This window comes from Lineus longissimus, chromosome 16, assembly GCF_910592395.1.
Source record: "Lineus longissimus chromosome 16, tnLinLong1.2, whole genome shotgun sequence".
Classification (NCBI taxonomy): Eukaryota; Metazoa; Nemertea; class Pilidiophora; order Heteronemertea; family Lineidae; genus Lineus; species Lineus longissimus.
The window spans coordinates 3,252,802-3,273,527 of record NC_088323.1 but is presented as its reverse complement, the minus strand read 5'-3'; the positions used below and the strand labels follow the sequence as shown (position 1 = coordinate 3,273,527).

Genomic DNA, 20,726 nt, shown 5'->3' with positions numbered 1-20,726 from the left:
AGGCCTACTCTCGTCGAACTATTTTGATCGAATCTCGCCCAATCGCGCGATTATCACAACTACATGTACATAATATGTAGACTAAGATAGACAGGTCCTTAATGTGACGTCACACCTGTTGACATGTTTGCAGACTTGGAGAACCCCCAACACAAATATTTAGGATTAGGTTGTTTCCATGTATTTCCTGTCTCCCTATTGTGTTTGACGAAAATGTGCGTTTACTCTGCTGAGTGGCACTTCAACTCAAAGGAAACCGAATTTGACGATCACCTTTGATGGAATAACATTCAAGTTCTGACTGGATAGTAAGCTGCCGGGACGATAATAAGTAATAATAAATAACACGAACATAATATGCCTTGCCGGTTATGTGAATGACAATACCCGCTGTGCAAGTCTAATTATCATTTTATACATCTAAATGCAAATTACTGCAGTGGAATTTTATATCGAGGTGCAAACTCAACAATGAATAGTTTGTGTAAATCGTGTTATAGCCACTCGATCATCCAGACACATTATTACTCCTCACAAGGAAAGAGGTAACTAGAAGCTTCTAATTTTTAGCTTGTAATTTCGCGGACTTCCCTTGAACCACATCTGATTTGCAGCATTCTCAAAAGCAGCGATAATATTCAAGCATGTCAGAGTAGAACAGCCCCTCACACACTAGTATCACTGCGTAAGGTTATGCATTTTCAGGTGAAAAACATTATCAAAGTTGCAGTAAAAAGCTTTTATTTCATTTCAATTGATCGGCATCTGACTTCCAGGTAAAAATAGCCCTTTTTGGGGAATTCTGAGAAGATCGCCGTCGAGAAAAGATGCTGCGGATGGGAGTTTTTTTATTCACAATAGCTGCTTTGGCTGCATCAAATTCGGGTAAGTATAACAGTCGACATGACCTTTTCTTTCGGTGAAAAAAGGTTGTAGGAAAAACCAACAAAACGACAGGACGTCTCAGTTTGAATTTCTTTAAAAGTTCACATTCAATATACACATTTGAACGCAGACTCACACAGGCTTAATAAGTGTTCAGCATCTCATCTGTCTCTTCTTAGCTGACACACCGGCCTCAGCTATATCGGAAGACAGTGGCTTCTTCCACCAAAATCCCCCGTTCATTATTAAGAACAAGTCACAAACATTTTGCTAGAGCATTTTATGAATTTGATAGTTGTGATCAGAAGGTTATGCGCCATCGAGTAGAACCGCTAGGAACTTGCCTTGATGTGCTTCTCAATGTGTGCATATAGTGCACACGAGTATCATGAAACGCATTTTGTGTTATAATGTGGTAGTATAATTTTTTTGAATATGAATTACACATACACGGTATTCACAGATTCACGCAGTTTATCTAGGTCATCACCATACACCCATATGCACCAAGCGTATCGCTTGTTATGGTGCACGATAGTCAGCCAGCTCATCATCAGATTATCTAATACCAATTATATATGGCACAGCGACAGTTCTTAACACAAAGCACACAACGAGCTTCATCACTACTAACATTGATACAATTGATAATTTATTACAGGAGATCCAACAACAGCTCCAAGAGAGCACGTTGCAGCAACTACGTCAGTTGAAAAAGCTCCAATATCATCAACTAAAATACTTGGTTCATTACCAAGTATGCAGCTAACAGTTACATCATCATTAAGTATAGTTCATGGTTCATTACAAAGTGTAGGTTTGCAGCCAACATCTACATTATCATCCATTAAAGTACTCGGTTCATTACCAAGTGTGAAGCCGAAAGCTTCAGTGTCACCAACTGAAGTACTCCATTCAATACCAAATCATAGTGTGCAGCCAGCAGTTAGAGTAACGTCAACTGAACAACTGTCAGTGCCGCAAGTCAGAGCAGTAATGTCAAGTTTGACATTGCCAGTTAACGTGTCCATCCCAGGACCTAGTATATCGCCGAGTTATCCGACTAGAACAGGAGTAATTTCTATCTCGGCACATAGTCCATCATCTATTGTGAAGCCAACTACTGAAGTTTTGTCGACACTGGCACCTAGTCCAATACCGACAGACATTATGCCAACTGATGTAGTTACATGGGTATTTGGACCAAGTACAACACCCAATGTGCTGCCTACTGTCGCAATGGCAATTTTGCCGAGCTCGGTGACCAGAGGAGCACCACGGATCGTATTACACAGTACGTCAGTTGTGTGGGTACAAGCACCATATACAGCAACGATTGGGGTAGTCTTCAGCTCGATGCCTTTTACACCACCTATTGTGCTGCCCGATACTACAATGTTGTCGACTCCGGCACCTAGTCTAACACCGACTGTCAATATGCCCACGGATGTATTTACATGGATCCTTGGACCAAGTACAAAGCCAAATGTCTGCGGTCAACTGTCGACTGTCTACAGCTATCTACCGTCAACAGGAGTTGTGTCAAGCTCGGCGCTTACCACAACACCAAGTAAACTCCGGACTGAACTACCAGCCAACCACTCCAAAGAGGGTGGACGTCACACCAAGTTTTATACCAGCCATATGGCGCGGACGACAACAGAAAGTACAGCTCCCATCAATAAAAAACTAAGTAAATACAATTAAATTGTTTTTGTGACTATTTGAAGGTTCTTGTCTTATTGGTGGCGTACTCTCTGATCAAACCCATGTATAACATTTTGTTCAACTGTTGGATTTTCTGTGTGAATCAACAGCAACTCGAGTGCCATTTTCTCACGAAGTACATGTACACTCTTCATGTCAGTAATCTGTAGGCCAACCTCCTGCCTTTAGTTCTAATTTGGCCTTGATCCCTGATATTACCTTGCAGATTTTGAAGATGTCCTCTTTCATCCAAGTGACAGCTCGTGGAGAAGCCTTGAAAGAAGAGTCTACGGATAGGAAGTATTGTGATTCAACTGCGATCGCGAGTGCAAAGTTCTTCAACGTCACTGGTTTGGTTGGCTGGTCTAGGTGGCGCCTCTGGCAACAACTAAGATGGCGGACAGTTGGCCATGTGACCATGTTCATCCTGAAATTCCATCAGGCAGATGGTTTTGTATGCTGCCAATGTACTGGATCTCTTAAAGACTAATGTTTCCTATATAATATATATACGCATATAGGATATGCTTAATCATATTGGTCATTCGGGGATATGAATCTTCTTAATAAATAATTAACTAAAAATGAGACGACTTTTTGTCTTGAACAATGAAATAAGGAAATACAGAGCTACAGAGCTACAGAGCACAAAGAAAGGCGAATAATGTTTCCATGCTGCGACAGCTCCAGTTGCCTATATCAGCGAGAAGGTCGCAAGTCAATGTTTCCTTCATTGGCGAATGCAATAATGTCCCAATCTATACTAGCCAACACAACGCTTTTCTCTCAGCACCTTGTCCTTGGGAAGCTTCTTCCTGGAGTGTAGTCTACGCTTGTATCTGATGAAATGTTCCTGAAAATAGCAGAGATTCAGATTTTGATCAAGCACAAGAACGATGAGGCATTTTGACGACGGATTTGGAAGACACGTGTTGACATCGAGAAATCTTATTTCGGCCTTCCGGATGTAACTTTTCTCAGACCGATTCGAAATGAAAAAGTAAAACCACATAAGCTTCTTTCAACATAGCTATCTCACATCTCTTAGAATAAAAGGTTCACTGGAACTTTCCAACTGTAAAATTTTTCGGCCAACACTACACTATGCACCCCTTAGAGGCTTTTTGGTAAAAAAGCAGGTTTTTATTCATTTCACTGAAAAACGTTACTCCTCATCCAAGCAATGGACAACAGGTGTTTCAATTTTGAGTTCAGATACAACTCACTTTGAGAATCTCACTCGTGCTGCACGGAGAGGCGACACAGTTTGTGGGGTATCCGTCCTCACCGCAGGAGCACATCTTCTTGCATGGCATCCAGTAGTCCTCACCGGGCTGGTAAATGTAGTTGTCCCAGGATCTACAAACTACAAACGGAACTCACCCTTAGAAATATAGGTTAGGAAAAACTTGACTGTTTTTTCGCCCCACACAATATGCACCCCGTAGATGTTTTTCAGCGAAGTGACGAACCCTTAGAGGGGATTTAGGGGTTTTAATTTTACCAAAAAACCTCTACGAGGTGCATATTCGTGTTGGCCGCAAAACCTTAATGGTTTTTCAGAAGCTCAAAGAGTGTACCATCTCAAGACAAGGATCATCGGCATGACTTGATAAAAAATGTAAACCGATTGCTAAAATAGCATTAGCAAGGTTTTGGCTGAACCAATGATTTATGCCATGAGTGGTTTCATTGCCTTGCACTTTCTGCCGTCATGGAACATATGACCTTCGGAGAGACACCGACTACATGGGCTCCGCATGCAGTTTCAAAGAACGGACCGCAGGGGGAGCTGTCCAAAAACACACGGGCAACAGTAAATTAATAAGGGGCGTCGTTCGCATCACCCTCTCTCTCCCTTCCCCTTCCCTACGGAAACTAATGGATTACTAGATACGGTTGCTGGTGTTTCTAGTGATATCTTTAGGAAAGGCAGCGTGAACTTACAGTGTTGGACCAAATTTTCGAACTCCACACATACGGCATTGCAGCCATCTAAGCAGCATTTTGCTGCCGGCTCAAGACAGTCAAAGTCGGTAGAACAATTCGATTTTGGAGGTCCGCAGAATACATCCTCAACTGGAGACAAGTCCTTCTTACACTCAGTGTATACATCTGAAACAAACACAACACATATCGGCCTGCAACTGATCGAGCGTCAACGTCAACTCAACGAGCGTCAACGAACTCGAAAATTACTAAGGTAGGAGCTTGGTACTGGTGAAAAGGGAATTGCAGTTAGATGACAGCGTTAGTCACGTTCGTTGCGTTTATGGTCAGTTGATATAGTCAGCAGCCAAATCAATCATTCTAAATGTACTGTATGTGTTGCAGACCTGATTTACTGACAGCGATACTAAGATCGCTTCGCTCCCAGGACCGTATTAGCGGGGGGGGGGGTATAGGGGTAGGGGCTACACAAACAATTACTGTATACCCACGTTCTTTGGCAAGGCACTTGGCGTCCACGGTTACTAATGGAAGGAGCAGCAATAAAACCGCAATCATCCTGAATTGTTCTATTCGTCGCACTGAAACCACAAAAAAGCAACAACACTTTTATACTTTAAAGGGAGACTAAAGGCAGGGGCCAGGTAGGTCAGATTTAGGGTATAAACAATGTCACCGACAGGGGTCTCTCACATCTGGGGGTCGACTGAAACGATTCGTGCTTGCACATTAAAATCGATCTGGTATAGTCCTATACACCTACTTGCTGATCAGGTTGTCTTATCCGCTTTACGATAGAATTTCTGAATGTAAAACTAAAACTGGATAAGATCCTCGGCCTTGAAAGCAAGCAAATACACACATCTACATCACCATCAAATAAATATACTAAAAGATCAATCTTACGCTCCATGGCGCGATCTCCAACCTGTGAGTGATGGTCGCCAAGACAAGGAACAGATGAAGTAAATATCAGCTAAATCAATGTCTTGTTTACTTTGCCGATCGTTTCCTGCCAGTCTATTCCATCTGCCCCAACAAATACTTTCATGCAAAACGGAATGCCACGAGCCGTCACTAGTGACCAGCAGTTTGTCACACAAACACGCCTGGTCGGCATTTATTACGTTGCCCCCTCCCCTTTCCGCAGATTATCCAGCAACATTCCATTTACATTTTTAAATTTAGCGCCATACAACTTCGCCCGACGTCGTCAGCCCGAATCCTCCCGAACGTTTCCAAAGGCCATGCGAGTTGAATAATGCCATTTTCGCCTCAAGCTTTCAGCAATCTTCGGTAGTATAGTGGTAAGTATCCCCGCCTGTCACGCGGGAGACCCGGGTTCGATTCCCGGCCGGAGAGGCATACATTTTTAATAATTTCCTTGTTATTGCTGCTGCTTCTTTTGCTAAGATTAATAGTGCTTATTTCCAAAAGTTGCATCAACACAGTAAAGGCGAGTGGCGGATTGAGATGCACATTCTTGACACAGAGCCAGATGAGATTTTTGAGGGTGTCATGCCTAAGAAGCGAAATTGGCCATAAAGGGTTGACTGGTAGGCACCGCCATTTTGGCTAGAATTTAAAATCATAAAGCAATTGGAACTCCTGCAAAACGTAGTGGCTAGTATTTGAAATCATAAAGCAATTGGAACTCCTGCAAAACGTAGTGGCTAGAATTTGAAATCATAAAGCAATTGCAAAACGTAATGGCTAGAATTTGAAATCATAGAGCAATAAGAACTCCTGCAAAACGTAGTGGCTAGAACTTTTAGTGAATAATATCCCTTGAGGCTGTTCTCTGGAAAACAAAGAGAACAGACCCAAGCCCACTACGTTTGCTTGGGATTTGGAGGTCTAGCCAAAATGGATGGCGGTACATGATCAACTCTTACAAGAGCAATTCGGGATGGTCTTCCCAGTGTCTGCAAGTGTTGCATATGAATGTGTGCCCGACTGAAGATATCACGGCCACTTTTTTGCTCCAAGTGAATGAGAAATGCCACTTATTTCTTCACTCAAACCTTAGAGTAACCAGACTCTAAGCTCAAACGGAGGCTAATGAAATTTTTTTGGGAAATCACAGTGAATCGTCAAGTCGGCTCTGCTGTGGCAGGCGCAGGGTGTGGAGCAAGCCTTGAGATAAAGGCCAAAGCGAAGCGGTTTTGACCTAGATTTAAGCTCCACCACCAATATCACCAGCTGGTTTCCATATTAAAGCCATGGGGGGGGGGGGGGGTCTTTCAAGACAATATTTAAAAACTTTTATCACTTGATTTCTTAGTTACACCAACAAAACAAAATTAGTCCAAAACGACGTCTTATGGGTGGACTACATGTTTCGTATGATGTGGAATCTGACTTCAAGCTCTCAGCAATCTTCGGTAGTATAGTGGTAAGTATCCCCGCCTGTCACGCGGGAGACCCGGGTTCGATTCCCGGCCGGAGAGGCGTACATTTTTAATATTTTCCTTCCGCATTTTCCTAGTTATTGCTGCTGCTTCTATTCCTAAGTCTATTTATTTCATTAGAGCATTATCTATACTATAATGCGCGTTGTGGCCGCTAAAGGAGGTAATTTTTGTTTCAAAATTGGGCCTTGGAAATGCGTCGAATTCTTGCAACCTTTGGCTTCGTAGGTCTGGATCATACGTAAGAGTGTCACTGAGGGTGTCATACGTCGAATATCTTCGTGGTTTTAGAATAAATAACAACTTTTCAGAGAGCACGTCCGCTCATTTTCAAAAGCATACACAAATTTCACGCATATTCTCCCTGCCACATCAGTATTAGCTTCCAGCACGTATGTAGTGCTACACAACCTGGTCCATGGTGCAGGGTATTAGCAGGGAGATTAATGATTAGCCTATTCTATTTTAGTTCTATTCGAGAAACACTGACCTGAGTGATGAGGCAAATTCTGCAGAGTGGCCTACCGGAACATGCAGTCAGGGTATCAATAAACAGTTATGCCAGGATGGACAAAATATGTACAGTGGCCAGCGCTTGCTCTTTGATTTATTCTTTACTGACTGATGTTGTCAGTTTGAATTGCGTTCTGCATCTCTCCATGCACCTGGCTTTGGTCCGACAGTGGCATTGGGTACGGGAGTGGGTAGGTGATATGCCTAATATGTGAGGGCCTTATTTGGAATAGGACCTGCTGTCACTGGTCTCAATGCATTGTGTAAAATAGCGTACTCCAATCAATCTATTGGGGGTTGCATGTAGATAGCAGAAATAAGTCCCTAAATGCAGTTCATTGCGTGTTTAACCTTTAATAAAACTTCAGTAACGTTAGAAATTTAATGTCGTTCAATCATCGTGCCCATTTAACTAATGTATATTACATTTCAACTTTGCCCGCTCCATGGCAATATGCTAGTAAATAGTAATTAATATGAACTTCACATCAAAATTGATTGGAGTTGACTAGAAAATCTACTATGATTCTGTGACTGACAGAAGAAAATCACTTTTAATACAAAATAGAAACTCATCCATATCATACATAACACTTATGGGTGGACTACATGTTTCGTATGATCTGGAATCTGACTTCAAGCTCTCAGCAATCTTCGGTAGTATAGTGGTAAGTATCCCCGCCTGTCACGCGGGAGACCCGCGCACGGCGTCCCTGACAATGTTTTCGGTGGGCTTTGTCTTAAAATTTCCAAATATGGAAACATTATAGGTGGCAGCTCTGTCTTTCTGTCAAAATATAGAAAGCCACATGCTTCTGTTTACAAACTATGTTGGAGGATGTTGTTTTTTAGTTTTTTGGTAAATCATGAATGAAAAGTGATTAATATTGCAGTCTAATTTCACATTTTGAAAATGTCCTTTAACAAGCTTGACACAGACTCAGTTTCAGAGGTCTGAAAAGACTATGTTAACTTTTGTGAAGGCATTTTTACACAGAGTTATTTCTTGCTGATTTTCATTTGAATTTTACCATTTGCTAGCTACATTTCATGCTGAATTGAATGGAATCATGGGAATTGCTAGATTTCTTTCAATCCGGCAAATGAAAATGAGAACAAAATTACAAATGAAGTCAATCTGAAATCCACGAGGAGCATTTCTTTTATGCCTTGGTTAGAAATAGCAGTTTCTGATTTCATCACTTAACAAGAGCTACACAGAGCGAGCACAGTATACGCCCATTGTGACCTTGACCTATGACCTCAAAATCAATAGGCTTCTTTGGGCCTTAACTAAACTAGTATCCTACAAACCAAGTTTGGTAAATTTACGTGATCTAGAATTTGAGTTATCGCACGGACAAGGAAAAGTTAATGGACAGACAGATGGACAGACGGACACCGAGTGCCATACCATTATACACGGGCGTATAACGTATAATAATAAAAAGCAAAGTGACTCAGGGTTCCCATTCAAAGTGATAGCAAGTTTTAAGGACTTTCAAAGGCGAGATTCACATGATTTTATGAACTCTTGGGCAATATGATGGGGCAGAAATCAACAATGCATCCAAACCATTACCCAAAGAAAAGTAGCCCCGGTTCCAGAATGCGAGGAAAATATCTAAGAATAATGCGGGGTTTTCAGATTTTAGTGATGTTTTCTTTAAAATTTGTAGAAAACTTACTTATTTTTACCATTCAAGTCCTATTCAGCAGTGCCAAAATTAGTTCCCACTAGGATTCGAACCCAGATCCCATATCATCAAAGTGATAAGTGTGTTACCATTACACCATAGGAACAAAATGTTTTTTGTTGCACTGTTAATAGTCCTCAAAATGGTTTTGTCTTTTTTTGTAGTTTTTCACTTGAGTTTGTATTAACACTAGCGTGTGCAGCCAAATATATATTAGATTCTACCCACTAGACATCATGCAGCGGTCAATTCTAACTCTGACCCCCCCACCTCAGGGGTCGACGCTAATGCGACGCCGGATTAGTGTCGCTTCCTGAGGGTTAAGAAAAAATCAGACAGTCGAACCTCTGGCGTATTGGGAAAAAGAGTAGCATCGAATTTCCGTCGTAGGTCTGATATTAAAAGCAATTGTCTTTGGTGAATTCCTGTCGACGAAGTTGCGACAGGCATGTCGAACAAGCGTCGCATTCCTGACGAACTTTGAACAGATCTTGTGCATCGTCTTCTTGATGTACTGCCTGGTTGGACTTCCCTTCCTTTTTCTGTAATATTGCTGGCTACGGGACACTTCTTGTGCAGACCTCAACCGTGGAGCGGGAGGAAAGGCTGGCACTGGTCGCACTTGTTGAGTTGGCATCTGGGGTGCTGGAATCTCAGGATGGACTGGCATAGGACACATGAAAATTTGAGGGAACTGGAACTACGGTGTGGTGCTTGGTCTTGGTGCTATCAGGATTGGTTGAGGCAAGTTCTGGCGTGGCTGGATTGGTAGAGGCAGGATCGGTAGAGGCAGGGTACATGCTGGTGTGGACACAGGGTTGCTGCTGCCTTGAGCTGCTGGTGCTGGCTTCTTCCTCTTCCGAACATTGAGACGAGCCATGCCAACGGTGTTCTGCGGCAGATCAAAATGGTGCATCTGCTGTGCTGGGGTCTCTGGGTGAACATGATGATGATGATGGGGTACATAGGCCTAGATTTTGAGGACCAGTTCAGTTTATCCGCAGTGCAAAAAAGGTCTAGATCAAGAGCAATGGGAGCACTCTAAAGGCCCAAGCCTCTTCTCCCTTTAAAAAGACCCCTTTTACCTTAAAAATACTCTTATACCTTCTCGTTTTTGTGTACATTTCTGATCCTCTCATGCATTTGTCATGTATGTGCATCTCGTGTACATTTTGTACAGGGTAAAATCTTTCCAACATTCCGACGAAATTTTTATGACTTTTTCGCAATCTTTTGAACCCAGAGTTAGGTACTTTTGTCTAAATACCTTTTTGAACAATCGCTAGCAAACTAGATCGCGATCAGAAGAATAATTTCAGAGAAATCGTTGATTTTATTCGTAGTTGTCAGAATATCAGCTTCCAAATTGAAACCGGAAGCTACGTCATGATTGGTTTACTGTAATAGAGAGCGTATGATTGGTTAGATTTTATGAAATTTTATGAATGTTCCTCGCCAATCGTGGCTTTTCATTGGTCGACATTCATAAATATTTCAAGAAAACTTTGCGTGAGTCCATGCGCACGATTCCCGGCCGGAGAGGCATAGATTTTTAATATTTTCCAGCCGCATTTTCCAAGTCATTGCTGCTACTTCTTTTACTAAGTCTATTTATTTCAATAGAGCATTATAAATATTCATTAATATGAACTTCACATCAAAATTGATTGGAGTTGACTAGAAAATCTACTAAGATTCTGTTACTGACAGAAGAAAATCACTTTTAATACAAAATAGAAACTCATCCATATCACACATAACACTTATGGGTGGACTACATGTTTGGTATGATCTGGAATCTGACTTCAAGCTCTCAGCAATCTTCGGTAGTATAGTGGTAAGTATCCCCGCCTGTCACGCGGGAGACCCGCGCACGGCGTCCCTGACAATGTTTTCGGTGGGCTTTGTCTTAAAATTTCCAAATATGGAAACATTATAGGTGGCAGCTCTGTCTTTCTGTCAAAATATAGAAAGCCACATGCTTCTGTTTACAAACTATGTTGGAGGATGTTGTTTTTTAGTTTTTTGGTAAATCATGAATGAAAAGTGATTAATATTGCAGTCTAATTTCACATTTTGAAAATGTCCTTTAACAAGCTTGACACAGACTCAGTTTCAGAGGTCTGAAAAGACTATGTTAACTTTTGTGAAGGCATTTTTACACAGAGTTATTTCTTGCTGATTTTCATTTGAATTTTACCATTTGCTAGCTACATTTCATGCTGAATTGAATGGAATCATGGGAATTGCTAGATTTCTTTCAATCCGGCAAATGAAAATGAGAACAAAATTACAAATGAAGTCAATCTGAAATCCACGAGGAGCATTTCTTTTATGCCTTGGTTAGAAATAGCAGTTTCTGATTTCATCACTTAACAAGAGCTACACAGAGCGAGCACAGTATACGCCCATTGTGACCTTGACCTATGACCTCAAAATCAATAGGCTTCTTTGGGCCTTAACTAAACTAGTATCCTACAAACCAAGTTTGGTAAATTTACGTGATCTAGAATTTGAGTTATCGCACGGACAAGGAAAAGTTAATGGACAGACAGATGGACAGACGGACACCGAGTGCCATACCATTATACACGGGCGTATAACGTATAATAATAAAAAGCAAAGTGACTCAGGGTTCCCATTCAAAGTGATAGCAAGTTTTAAGGACTTTCAAAGGCGAGATTCACATGATTTTATGAACTCTTGGGCAATATGATGGGGCAGAAATCAACAATGCATCCAAACCATTACCCAAAGAAAAGTAGCCCCGGTTCCAGAATGCGAGGAAAATATCTAAGAATAATGCGGGGTTTTCAGATTTTAGTGATGTTTTCTTTAAAATTTGTAGAAAACTTACTTATTTTTACCATTCAAGTCCTATTCAGCAGTGCCAAAATTAGTTCCCACTAGGATTCGAACCCAGATCCCATATCATCAAAGTGATAAGTGTGTTACCATTACACCATAGGAACAAAATGTTTTTTGTTGCACTGTTAATAGTCCTCAAAATGGTTTTGTCTTTTTTTGTAGTTTTTCACTTGAGTTTGTATTAACACTAGCGTGTGCAGCCAAATATATATTAGATTCTACCCACTAGACATCATGCAGCGGTCAATTCTAACTCTGACCCCCCCACCTCAGGGGTCGACGCTAATGCGACGCCGGATTAGTGTCGCTTCCTGAGGGTTAAGAAAAAATCAGACAGTCGAACCTCTGGCGTATTGGGAAAAAGAGTAGCATCGAATTTCCGTCGTAGGTCTGATATTAAAAGCAATTGTCTTTGGTGAATTCCTGTCGACGAAGTTGCGACAGGCATGTCGAACAAGCGTCGCATTCCTGACGAACTTTGAACAGATCTTGTGCATCGTCTTCTTGATGTACTGCCTGGTTGGATTTCCCTTCCTTTTTCTGTAATATTGCTGGCTACGGGACACTTCTTGTGCAGACCTCAACCGTGGAGCGGGAGGAAAGGCTGGCACTGGTCGCACTTGTTGAGTTGGCATCTGGGGTGCTGGAATCTCAGGATGGACTGGCATAGGACACATGAAAATTTGAGGGAACTGGAACTACGGTGTGGTGCTTGGTCTTGGTGCTATCAGGATTGGTTGAGGCAAGTTCTGGCGTGGCTGGATTGGTAGAGGCAGGATCGGTAGAGGCAGGGTACATGCTGGTGTGGACACAGGGTTGCTGCTGCCTTGAGCTGCTGGTGCTGGCTTCTTCCTCTTCCGAACATTGAGACGAGCCATGCCAACGGTGTTCTGCGGCAGGTCAAAATGGTGCATCTGCTGTGCTCGGGGTCTCTGGGTGAACATGATGATGATGATGGGGTACATAGGCCTAGATTTTGAGGACCAGTTCAGTTTATCCGCAGTGCAAAAAAGGTCTAGATCAAGAGCAATGGGAGCACTCTAAAGGCCCAAGCCTCTTCTCCCTTTAAAAAGACCCCTTTTACCTTAAAAATACTCTTATACCTTCTCATTTTTGTGTACATTTCTGATCCTCTCATGCATTTGTCATGTATGTGCATCTCGTGTACATTTTGTACAGGGTAAAATCTTTCCAACATTCCGACGAAATTTTTATGACTTTTTCGCAATCTTTTGAACCCAGAGTTAGGTACTTTTGTCTAAATGCCTTTTTGAACAATCGCTAGCAAACTAGATCGCGATCAGAAGAATAATTTCAGAGAAATCGTTGATTTTATTCGTAGTTGTCAGAATATCAGCTTCCAAATTGAAACCGGAAGCTACGTCATGATTGGTTTACTGTAATAGAGAGCGTATGATTGGTTAGATTTTATGAAATTTTATGAATGTTCCTCGCCAATCGTGGCTTTTCATTGGTCGACATTCATAAATATTTCAAGAAAACTTTGCGTGAGTCCATGCGCACGGCGTCCCTGACAATGTTTTCGGTGGGCTTTGTCTTAAAATTTCCAAATATGGAAACATTATAGGTGGCAGCTCTGTCTTTCTGTCAAAATATAGAAAGCCACATGCTTCTGTTTACAAACTATGTTGGAGGATGTTGTTTTTTAGTTTTTTGGTAAATCATGAATGAAAAGTGATTAATATTGCAGTCTAATTTCACATTTTGAAAATGTCCTTTAACAAGCTTGACACAGACTCAGTTTCAGAGGTCTGAAAAGACTATGTTAACTTTTGTGAAGGCATTTTTACACAGAGTTATTTCTTGCTGATTTTCATTTGAATTTTACCATTTGCTAGCTACATTTCATGCTGAATTGAATGGAATCATGGGAATTGCTAGATTTCTTTCAATCCGGCAAATGAAAATGAGAACAAAATTACAAATGAAGTCAATCTGAAATCCACGAGGAGCATTTCTTTTATGCCTTGGTTAGAAATAGCAGTTTCTGATTTCATCACTTAACAAGAGCTACACAGAGCGAGCACAGTATACGCCCATTGTGACCTTGACCTATGACCTCAAAATCAATAGGCTTCTTTGGGCCTTAACTAAACTAGTATCCTACAAACCAAGTTTGGTAAATTTACGTGATCTAGAATTTGAGTTATCGCACGGACAAGGAAAAGTTAATGGACAGACAGATGGACAGACGGACACCGAGTGCCATACCATTATACACGGGCGTATAACGTATAATAATAAAAAGCAAAGTGACTCAGGGTTCCCATTCAAAGTGATAGCAAGTTTTAAGGACTTTCAAAGGCGAGATTCACATGATTTTATGAACTCTTGGGCAATATGATGGGGCAGAAATCAACAATGCATCCAAACCATTACCCAAAGAAAAGTAGCCCCGGTTCCAGAATGCGAGGAAAATATCTAAGAATAATGCGGGGTTTTCAGATTTTAGTGATGTTTTCTTTAAAATTTGTAGAAAACTTACTTATTTTTACCATTCAAGTCCTATTCAGCAGTGCCAAAATTAGTTCCCACTAGGATTCGAACCCAGATCCCATATCATCAAAGTGATAAGTGTGTTACCATTACACCATAGGAACAAAATGTTTTTTGTTGCACTGTTAATAGTCCTCAAAATGGTTTTGTCTTTTTTTGTAGTTTTTCACTTGAGTTTGTATTAACACTAGCGTGTGCAGCCAAATATATATTAGATTCTACCCACTAGACATCATGCAGCGGTCAATTCTAACTCTGACCCCCCCACCTCAGGGGTCGACGCTAATGCGACGCCGGATTAGTGTCGCTTCCTGAGGGTTAAGAAAAAATCAGACAGTCGAACCTCTGGCGTATTGGGAAAAAGAGTAGCATCGAATTTCCGTCGTAGGTCTGATATTAAAAGCAATTGTCTTTGGTGAATTCCTGTCGACGAAGTTGCGACAGGCATGTCGAACAAGCGTCGCATTCCTGACGAACTTTGAACAGATCTTGTGCATCGTCTTCTTGATGTACTGCCTGGTTGGACTTCCCTTCCTTTTTCTGTAATATTGCTGGCTACGGGACACTTCTTGTGCAGACCTCAACCGTGGAGCGGGAGGAAAGGCTGGCACTGGTCGCACTTGTTGAGTTGGCATCTGGGGTGCTGGAATCTCAGGATGGACTGGCATAGGACACATGAAAATTTGAGGGAACTGGAACTACGGTGTGGTGCTTGGTCTTGGTGCTATCAGGATTGGTTGAGGCAAGTTCTGGCGTGGCTGGATTGGTAGAGGCAGGATCGGTAGAGGCAGGGTACATGCTGGTGTGGACACAGGGTTGCTGCTGCCTTGAGCTGCTGGTGCTGGCTTCTTCCTCTTCCGAACATTGAGACGAGCCATGCCAACGGTGTTCTGCGGCAGATCAAAATGGTGCATCTGCTGTGCTGGGGTCTCTGGGTGAACATGATGATGATGATGGGGTACATAGGCCTAGATTTTGAGGACCAGTTCAGTTTATCCGCAGTGCAAAAAAGGTCTAGATCAAGAGCAATGGGAGCACTCTAAAGGCCCAAGCCTCTTCTCCCTTTAAAAAGACCCCTTTTACCTTAAAAATACTCTTATACCTTCTCGTTTTTGTGTACATTTCTGATCCTCTCATGCATTTGTCATGTATGTGCATCTCGTGTACATTTTGTACAGGGTAAAATCTTTCCAACATTCCGACGAAATTTTTATGACTTTTTCGCAATCTTTTGAACCCAGAGTTAGGTACTTTTGTCTAAATACCTTTTTGAACAATCGCTAGCAAACTAGATCGCGATCAGAAGAATAATTTCAGAGAAATCGTTGATTTTATTCGTAGTTGTCAGAATATCAGCTTCCAAATTGAAACCGGAAGCTACGTCATGATTGGTTTACTGTAATAGAGAGCGTATGATTGGTTAGATTTTATGAAATTTTATGAATGTTCCTCGCCAATCGTGGCTTTTCATTGGTCGACATTCATAAATATTTCAAGAAAACTTTGCGTGAGTCCATGCGCACGATTCCCGGCCGGAGAGGCATAGATTTTTAATATTTTCCAGCCGCATTTTCCAAGTCATTGCTGCTACTTCTTTTACTAAGTCTATTTATTTCAATAGAGCATTATAAATATTCATTAATATGAACTTCACATCAAAATTGATTGGAGTTGACTAGAAAATCTACTAAGATTCTGTTACTGACAGAAGAAAATCACTTTTAATACAAAATAGAAACTCATCCATATCACACATAACACTTATGGGTGGACTACATGTTTGGTATGATCTGGAATCTGACTTCAAGCTCTCAGCAATCTTCGGTAGTATAGTGGTAAGTATCCCCGCCTGTCACGCGGGAGACCCGCGCACGGCGTCCCTGACAATGTTTTCGGTGGGCTTTGTCTTAAAATTTCCAAATATGGAAACATTATAGGTGGCAGCTCTGTCTTTCTGTCAAAATATAGAAAGCCACATGCTTCTGTTTACAAACTATGTTGGAGGATGTTGTTTTTTAGTTTTTTGGTAAATCATGAATGAAAAGTGATTAATATTGCAGTCTAATTTCACATTTTGAAAATGTCCTTTAACAAGCTTGACACAGACTCAGTTTCAGAGGTCTGAAAAGACTATGTTAACTTTTGTGAAGGCATTTTTACACAGAGTTATTTCTTGCTGATTTTCATTTGAATTTTACCATTTGCTAGCTACATTTCATGCTGAATTGAATGGAATCATGGGAATTGCTAGATTTCTTTCAATCCGGCAAATGAAAATGAGAACAAAATTACAAATGAAGTCAATCTGAAATCCACGAGGAGCATTTCTTTTATGCCTTGGTTAGAAATAGCAGTTTCTGATTTCATCACTTAACAAGAGCTACACAGAGCGAGCACAGTATACGCCCATTGTGACCTTGACCTATGACCTCAAAATCAATAGGCTTCTTTGGGCCTTAACTAAACTAGTATCCTACAAACCAAGTTTGGTAAATTTACGTGATCTAGAATTTGAGTTATCGCACGGACAAGGAAAAGTTAATGGACAGACAGATGGACAGACGGACACCGAGTGCCATACCATTATACACGGGCGTATAACGTATAATAATAAAAAGCAAAGTGACTCAGGGTTCCCATTCAAAGTGATAGCAAGTTTTAAGGACTTTCAAAGGCGAGATTCACATGATTTTATGAACTCTTGGGCAATATGATGGGGCAGAAATCAACAATGCATCCAAACCATTACCCAAAGAAAAGTAGCCCCGGTTCCAGAATGCGAGGAAAATATCTAAGAATAATGCGGGGTTTTCAGATTTTAGTGATGTTTTCTTTAAAATTTGTAGAAAACTTACTTATTTTTACCATTCAAGTCCTATTCAGCAGTGCCAAAATTAGTTCCCACTAGGATTCGAACCCAGATCCCATATCATCAAAGTGATAAGTGTGTTACCATTACACCATAGGAACAAAATGTTTTTTGTTGCACTGTTAATAGTCCTCAAAATGGTTTTGTCTTTTTTTGTAGTTTTTCACTTGAGTTTGTATTAACACTAGCGTGTGCAGCCAAATATATATTAGATTCTACCCACTAGACATCATGCAGCGGTCAATTCTAACTCTGACCCCCCCACCTCAGGGGTCGACGCTAATGCGACGCCGGATTAGTGTCGCTTCCTGAGGGTTAAGAAAAAATCAGACAGTCGAACCTCTGGCGTATTGGGAAAAAGAGTAGCATCGAATTTCCGTCGTAGGTCTGATATTAAAAGCAATTGTCTTTGGTGAATTCCTGTCGACGAAGTTGCGACAGGCATGTCGAACAAGCGTCGCATTCCTGACGAACTTTGAACAGATCTTGTGCATCGTCTTCTTGATGTACTGCCTGGTTGGATTTCCCTTCCTTTTTCTGTAATATTGCTGGCTACGGGACACTTCTTGTGCAGACCTCAACCGTGGAGCGGGAGGAAAGGCTGGCACTGGTCGCACTTGTTGAGTTGGCATCTGGGGTGCTGGAATCTCAGGATGGACTGGCATAGGACACATGAAAATTTGAGGGAACTGGAACTACGGTGTGGTGCTTGGTCTTGGTGCTATCAGGATTGGTTGAGGCAAGTTCTGGCGTGGCTGGATTGGTAGAGGCAGGATCGGTAGAGGCAGGGTACATGCTGGTGTGGACACAGGGTTGCTGCTGCCTTGAGCTGCTGGTGCTGGCTTCTTCCTCTTCCGAACATTGAGACGAGCCATGCCAACGGTGTTCTGCGGCAGGTCAAAATGGTGCATCTGCTGTGCTCGGGGTCTCTGGGTGAACATGATGATGATGATGGGGTACATAGGCCTAGATTTTGAGGACCAGTTCAGTTTATCCGCAGTGCAAAAAAGGTCTAGATCAAGAGCAATGGGAGCACTCTAAAGGCCCAAGCCTCTTCTCCCTTTAAAAAGACCCCTTTTACCTTAAAAATACTCTTATACCTTCTCATTTTTGTGTACATTTCTGATCCTCTCATGCATTTGTCATGTATGTGCATCTCGTGTACATTTTGTACAGGGTAAAATCTTTCCAACATTCCGACGAAATTTTTATGACTTTTTCGCAATCTTTTGAACCCAGAGTTAGGTACTTTTGTCTAAATGCCTTTTTGAACAATCGCTAGCAAACTAGATCGCGATCAGAAGAATAATTTCAGAGAAATCGTTGATTTTATTCGTAGTTGTCAGAATATCAGCTTCCAAATTGAAACCGGAAGCTACGTCATGATTGGTTTACTGTAATAGAGAGCGTATGATTGGTTAGATTTTATGAAATTTTATGAATGTTCCTCGCCAATCGTGGCTTTTCATTGGTCGACATTCATAAATATTTCAAGAAAACTTTGCGTGAGTCCATGCGCACGATTCCCGGCCGGAGAGGCGTACATTTTTAATATTTTCCTTCCGCATTTTCCTAGTTATTGCTGCTGCTTCTTTTCCTAAGTCTATTTATTTCATTAGAGCATTATCTATACTATAATGCGCGTTGTGGCCGCTAATTAGGAGGTAATTTTTGTTTCAAAATTGGGCCTTGGAAATGCGTCGAATTCTTGCAACCTTTGGCTTCGTAGGTCTGGATCATACGTAAGAGTGTCACTGAGGGTGTCATACGTCGAATATCTTCGTGGTTTTAGAATAAATAACAACTTTTCAGAGAGCACGTCGATTGGAGAGCTCCGCTCATTCTCAAAAGCATACACAAATTTCACGCATATTCTCCCTGCCACATCAGTATTAGCTTCCAGCACGTATGTAGTGCTACACAACCTGGTCCATGGTGCAGGGTATTAGCAGGGAGATTAATGATTAGCCTATTCTATTTTAGTTCTATTCGAGAAACACTGACCTGAGTGATAAGGCAAATTCTGCAGAGTGGCCTACCGGAACATGCAGTCAGGGTATCAATAAACAGTTATGCCAGGATGGACAAAATATGTACAGTGGCCAGCGCTTGCTCTTTGATTTATTCTTTACTGACTGATGTTGTCAGTTTGAATTGCGTTCTGCATCTCTCCATGCACCTGGCTTTGGTCCGACAGTAGCATTGGGTACGGGAGTGGGTAGGTGATATGCCTAATATGTGAGGGCCTTATTTGGAATAGGACCTGCTGTCACTGGTCTCAATGCATTGTGTAAAATAGCGTACTCCAATCAATCTATTGGGGGTTGCATGTAGATAGCAGAAATAAGTCCCTAAATGCAGTTCATTGCGTGTTTAACCTTTAATAAAACTTCAGTAACGTTAGAAATTTAATGTCGTTCAATCATCGTGCCCATTTAACTAATGTATATTACATTTCAACTTTGCCCGCTCCATGGCAATATGCTAGTAAATAGTAATTAATATGAACTTCACATCAAAATTGATTGGAGTTGACTAGAAAATCTACTATGATTCTGTGACTGACAGAAGAAAATCACTTTTAATACAAAATAGAAACTCATCCATATCATACATAACACTTATGGGTGGACTACATGTTTCGTATGATCTGGAATCTGACTTCAAGCTCTCAGCAATCTTCGGTAGTATAGTGGTAAGTATCCCCGCCTGTCACGCGGGAGACCCGGGTTCGATTCCCGGCCGGAGAGGCATAGATTTTTAATATTTTCCAGCCGCATTTTCCAAGTCATTGCTGCTACTTCTTTTACTAAGTCTATTTATTTCAATAGAGCATTATAAATATTCATTAATATGAACTTCACATCAAAATTGATTGGAGTTGACTAGAAAATCTACTAAGATTCTGTTACTGACAGAAGAAAATCACTTTTAATACAAAATAGAAACTCATCCATATCACACATAACACTTATGGGTGGACTACATGTTTGGTATGATCTGGAATCTGACTTCAAGCTCTCAGCAATCTTCGGTAGTATAGTGGTAAGTATCCCCGCCTGTCACGCGGGAGACCTGGGTTCGATTCCCGGCCGGAGAGGCGTACATTTTTAATATTTTCCTTCCGCATTTTCCTAGTTATTGCTGCTGCTTCTTTTCCTAAGTCTATTTATTTCATTAGAGCATTATCTATACTATAATGCGCGTTGTGGCCGCTAATTAGGAGGTAATTTTTGTTTCAAAATTGGGCCTTGGAAATGCGTCGAATTCTTGCAACCTTTGGCTTCGTAGGTCTGGATCATACGTAAG

At 41.3% G+C, this 20,726-nt stretch overlaps 2 protein-coding genes and 3 non-coding genes across 6 annotated transcripts; 4 read left to right on the top strand and 1 right to left on the bottom strand.

Moving 5' to 3' along the window:
* The first annotated feature begins 127 nt into the window (after window positions 1-127).
* Window positions 128-3,096, top strand: LOC135500726 (mucin-5AC-like). Its single transcript, XM_064792357.1, has 4 exons — window positions 128-545; window positions 777-885; window positions 1,547-2,578; window positions 2,819-3,096. The coding sequence occupies exons 2-4, from the start codon at window positions 828-830 to the stop codon at window positions 2,887-2,889; spliced, it is 1,161 nt and encodes a 386-aa protein (XP_064648427.1). The 5' UTR covers window positions 128-545; window positions 777-827; the 3' UTR covers window positions 2,890-3,096.
* Window positions 3,097-3,172: 76 nt separating this feature from the next.
* Window positions 3,173-5,471, bottom strand: LOC135500730 (uncharacterized). Of its 2 annotated transcripts, none has more exons than XM_064792362.1 (5): window positions 5,449-5,471; window positions 5,034-5,123; window positions 4,540-4,707; window positions 3,819-3,958; window positions 3,173-3,445 (listed from the first exon to the last, which is right to left on the bottom strand). In XM_064792362.1, the coding sequence occupies exons 1-5, from the start codon at window positions 5,453-5,455 to the stop codon at window positions 3,356-3,358; spliced, it is 495 nt and encodes a 164-aa protein (XP_064648432.1). In that variant the 5' UTR covers window positions 5,456-5,471; the 3' UTR covers window positions 3,173-3,355. The 2 variants fall into 2 exon arrangements, with proteins under 2 accessions (XP_064648432.1, XP_064648433.1); XM_064792363.1 differs by lacking the exon at window positions 5,449-5,471 and adding an exon at window positions 5,306-5,405.
* Window positions 5,472-5,832: 361 nt separating this feature from the next.
* Window positions 5,833-5,904, top strand: Trnad-guc (transfer RNA aspartic acid (anticodon GUC)). The gene has a single exon. It is a non-coding gene; the product is annotated as a tRNA-Asp (tRNA).
* A 1,016-nt stretch (window positions 5,905-6,920) lies between these two features.
* Window positions 6,921-6,992, top strand: Trnad-guc (transfer RNA aspartic acid (anticodon GUC)). Its single transcript has one exon. It is a non-coding gene; the product is annotated as a tRNA-Asp (tRNA).
* A 13,103-nt stretch (window positions 6,993-20,095) lies between these two features.
* On the top strand, window positions 20,096-20,167 carry Trnad-guc (transfer RNA aspartic acid (anticodon GUC)). Its single transcript has one exon. It is a non-coding gene; the product is annotated as a tRNA-Asp (tRNA).
* The last annotated feature ends 559 nt before the right edge of the window (window positions 20,168-20,726 follow it).

Coding starts and splice junctions, on each gene's coding strand:
- LOC135500726 (XM_064792357.1), top strand. CDS start 828: ATGCTGCGGATGGGAGTTTTTTTATTCACAATAGCTGCTTTGGCTGCA. Junction 886..1,546: donor TTTGGCTGCATCAAATTCGG/GTAAGTATAACA, acceptor AATTTATTACAG/GAGATCCAACAACAGCTCCA. Junction 2,579..2,818: donor TCCCATCAATAAAAAACTAA/GTAAATACAATT, acceptor ATTACCTTGCAG/ATTTTGAAGATGTCCTCTTT.
- LOC135500730 (XM_064792362.1), bottom strand. Junction 3,959..4,539: donor CGAAAATTTGGTCCAACACT/GTAAGTTCACGC, acceptor TTCCGTTTGTAG/TTTGTAGATCCTGGGACAAC. Junction 3,446..3,818: donor GCACGAGTGAGATTCTCAAA/GTGAGTTGTATC, acceptor TGCTATTTTCAG/GAACATTTCATCAGATACAA.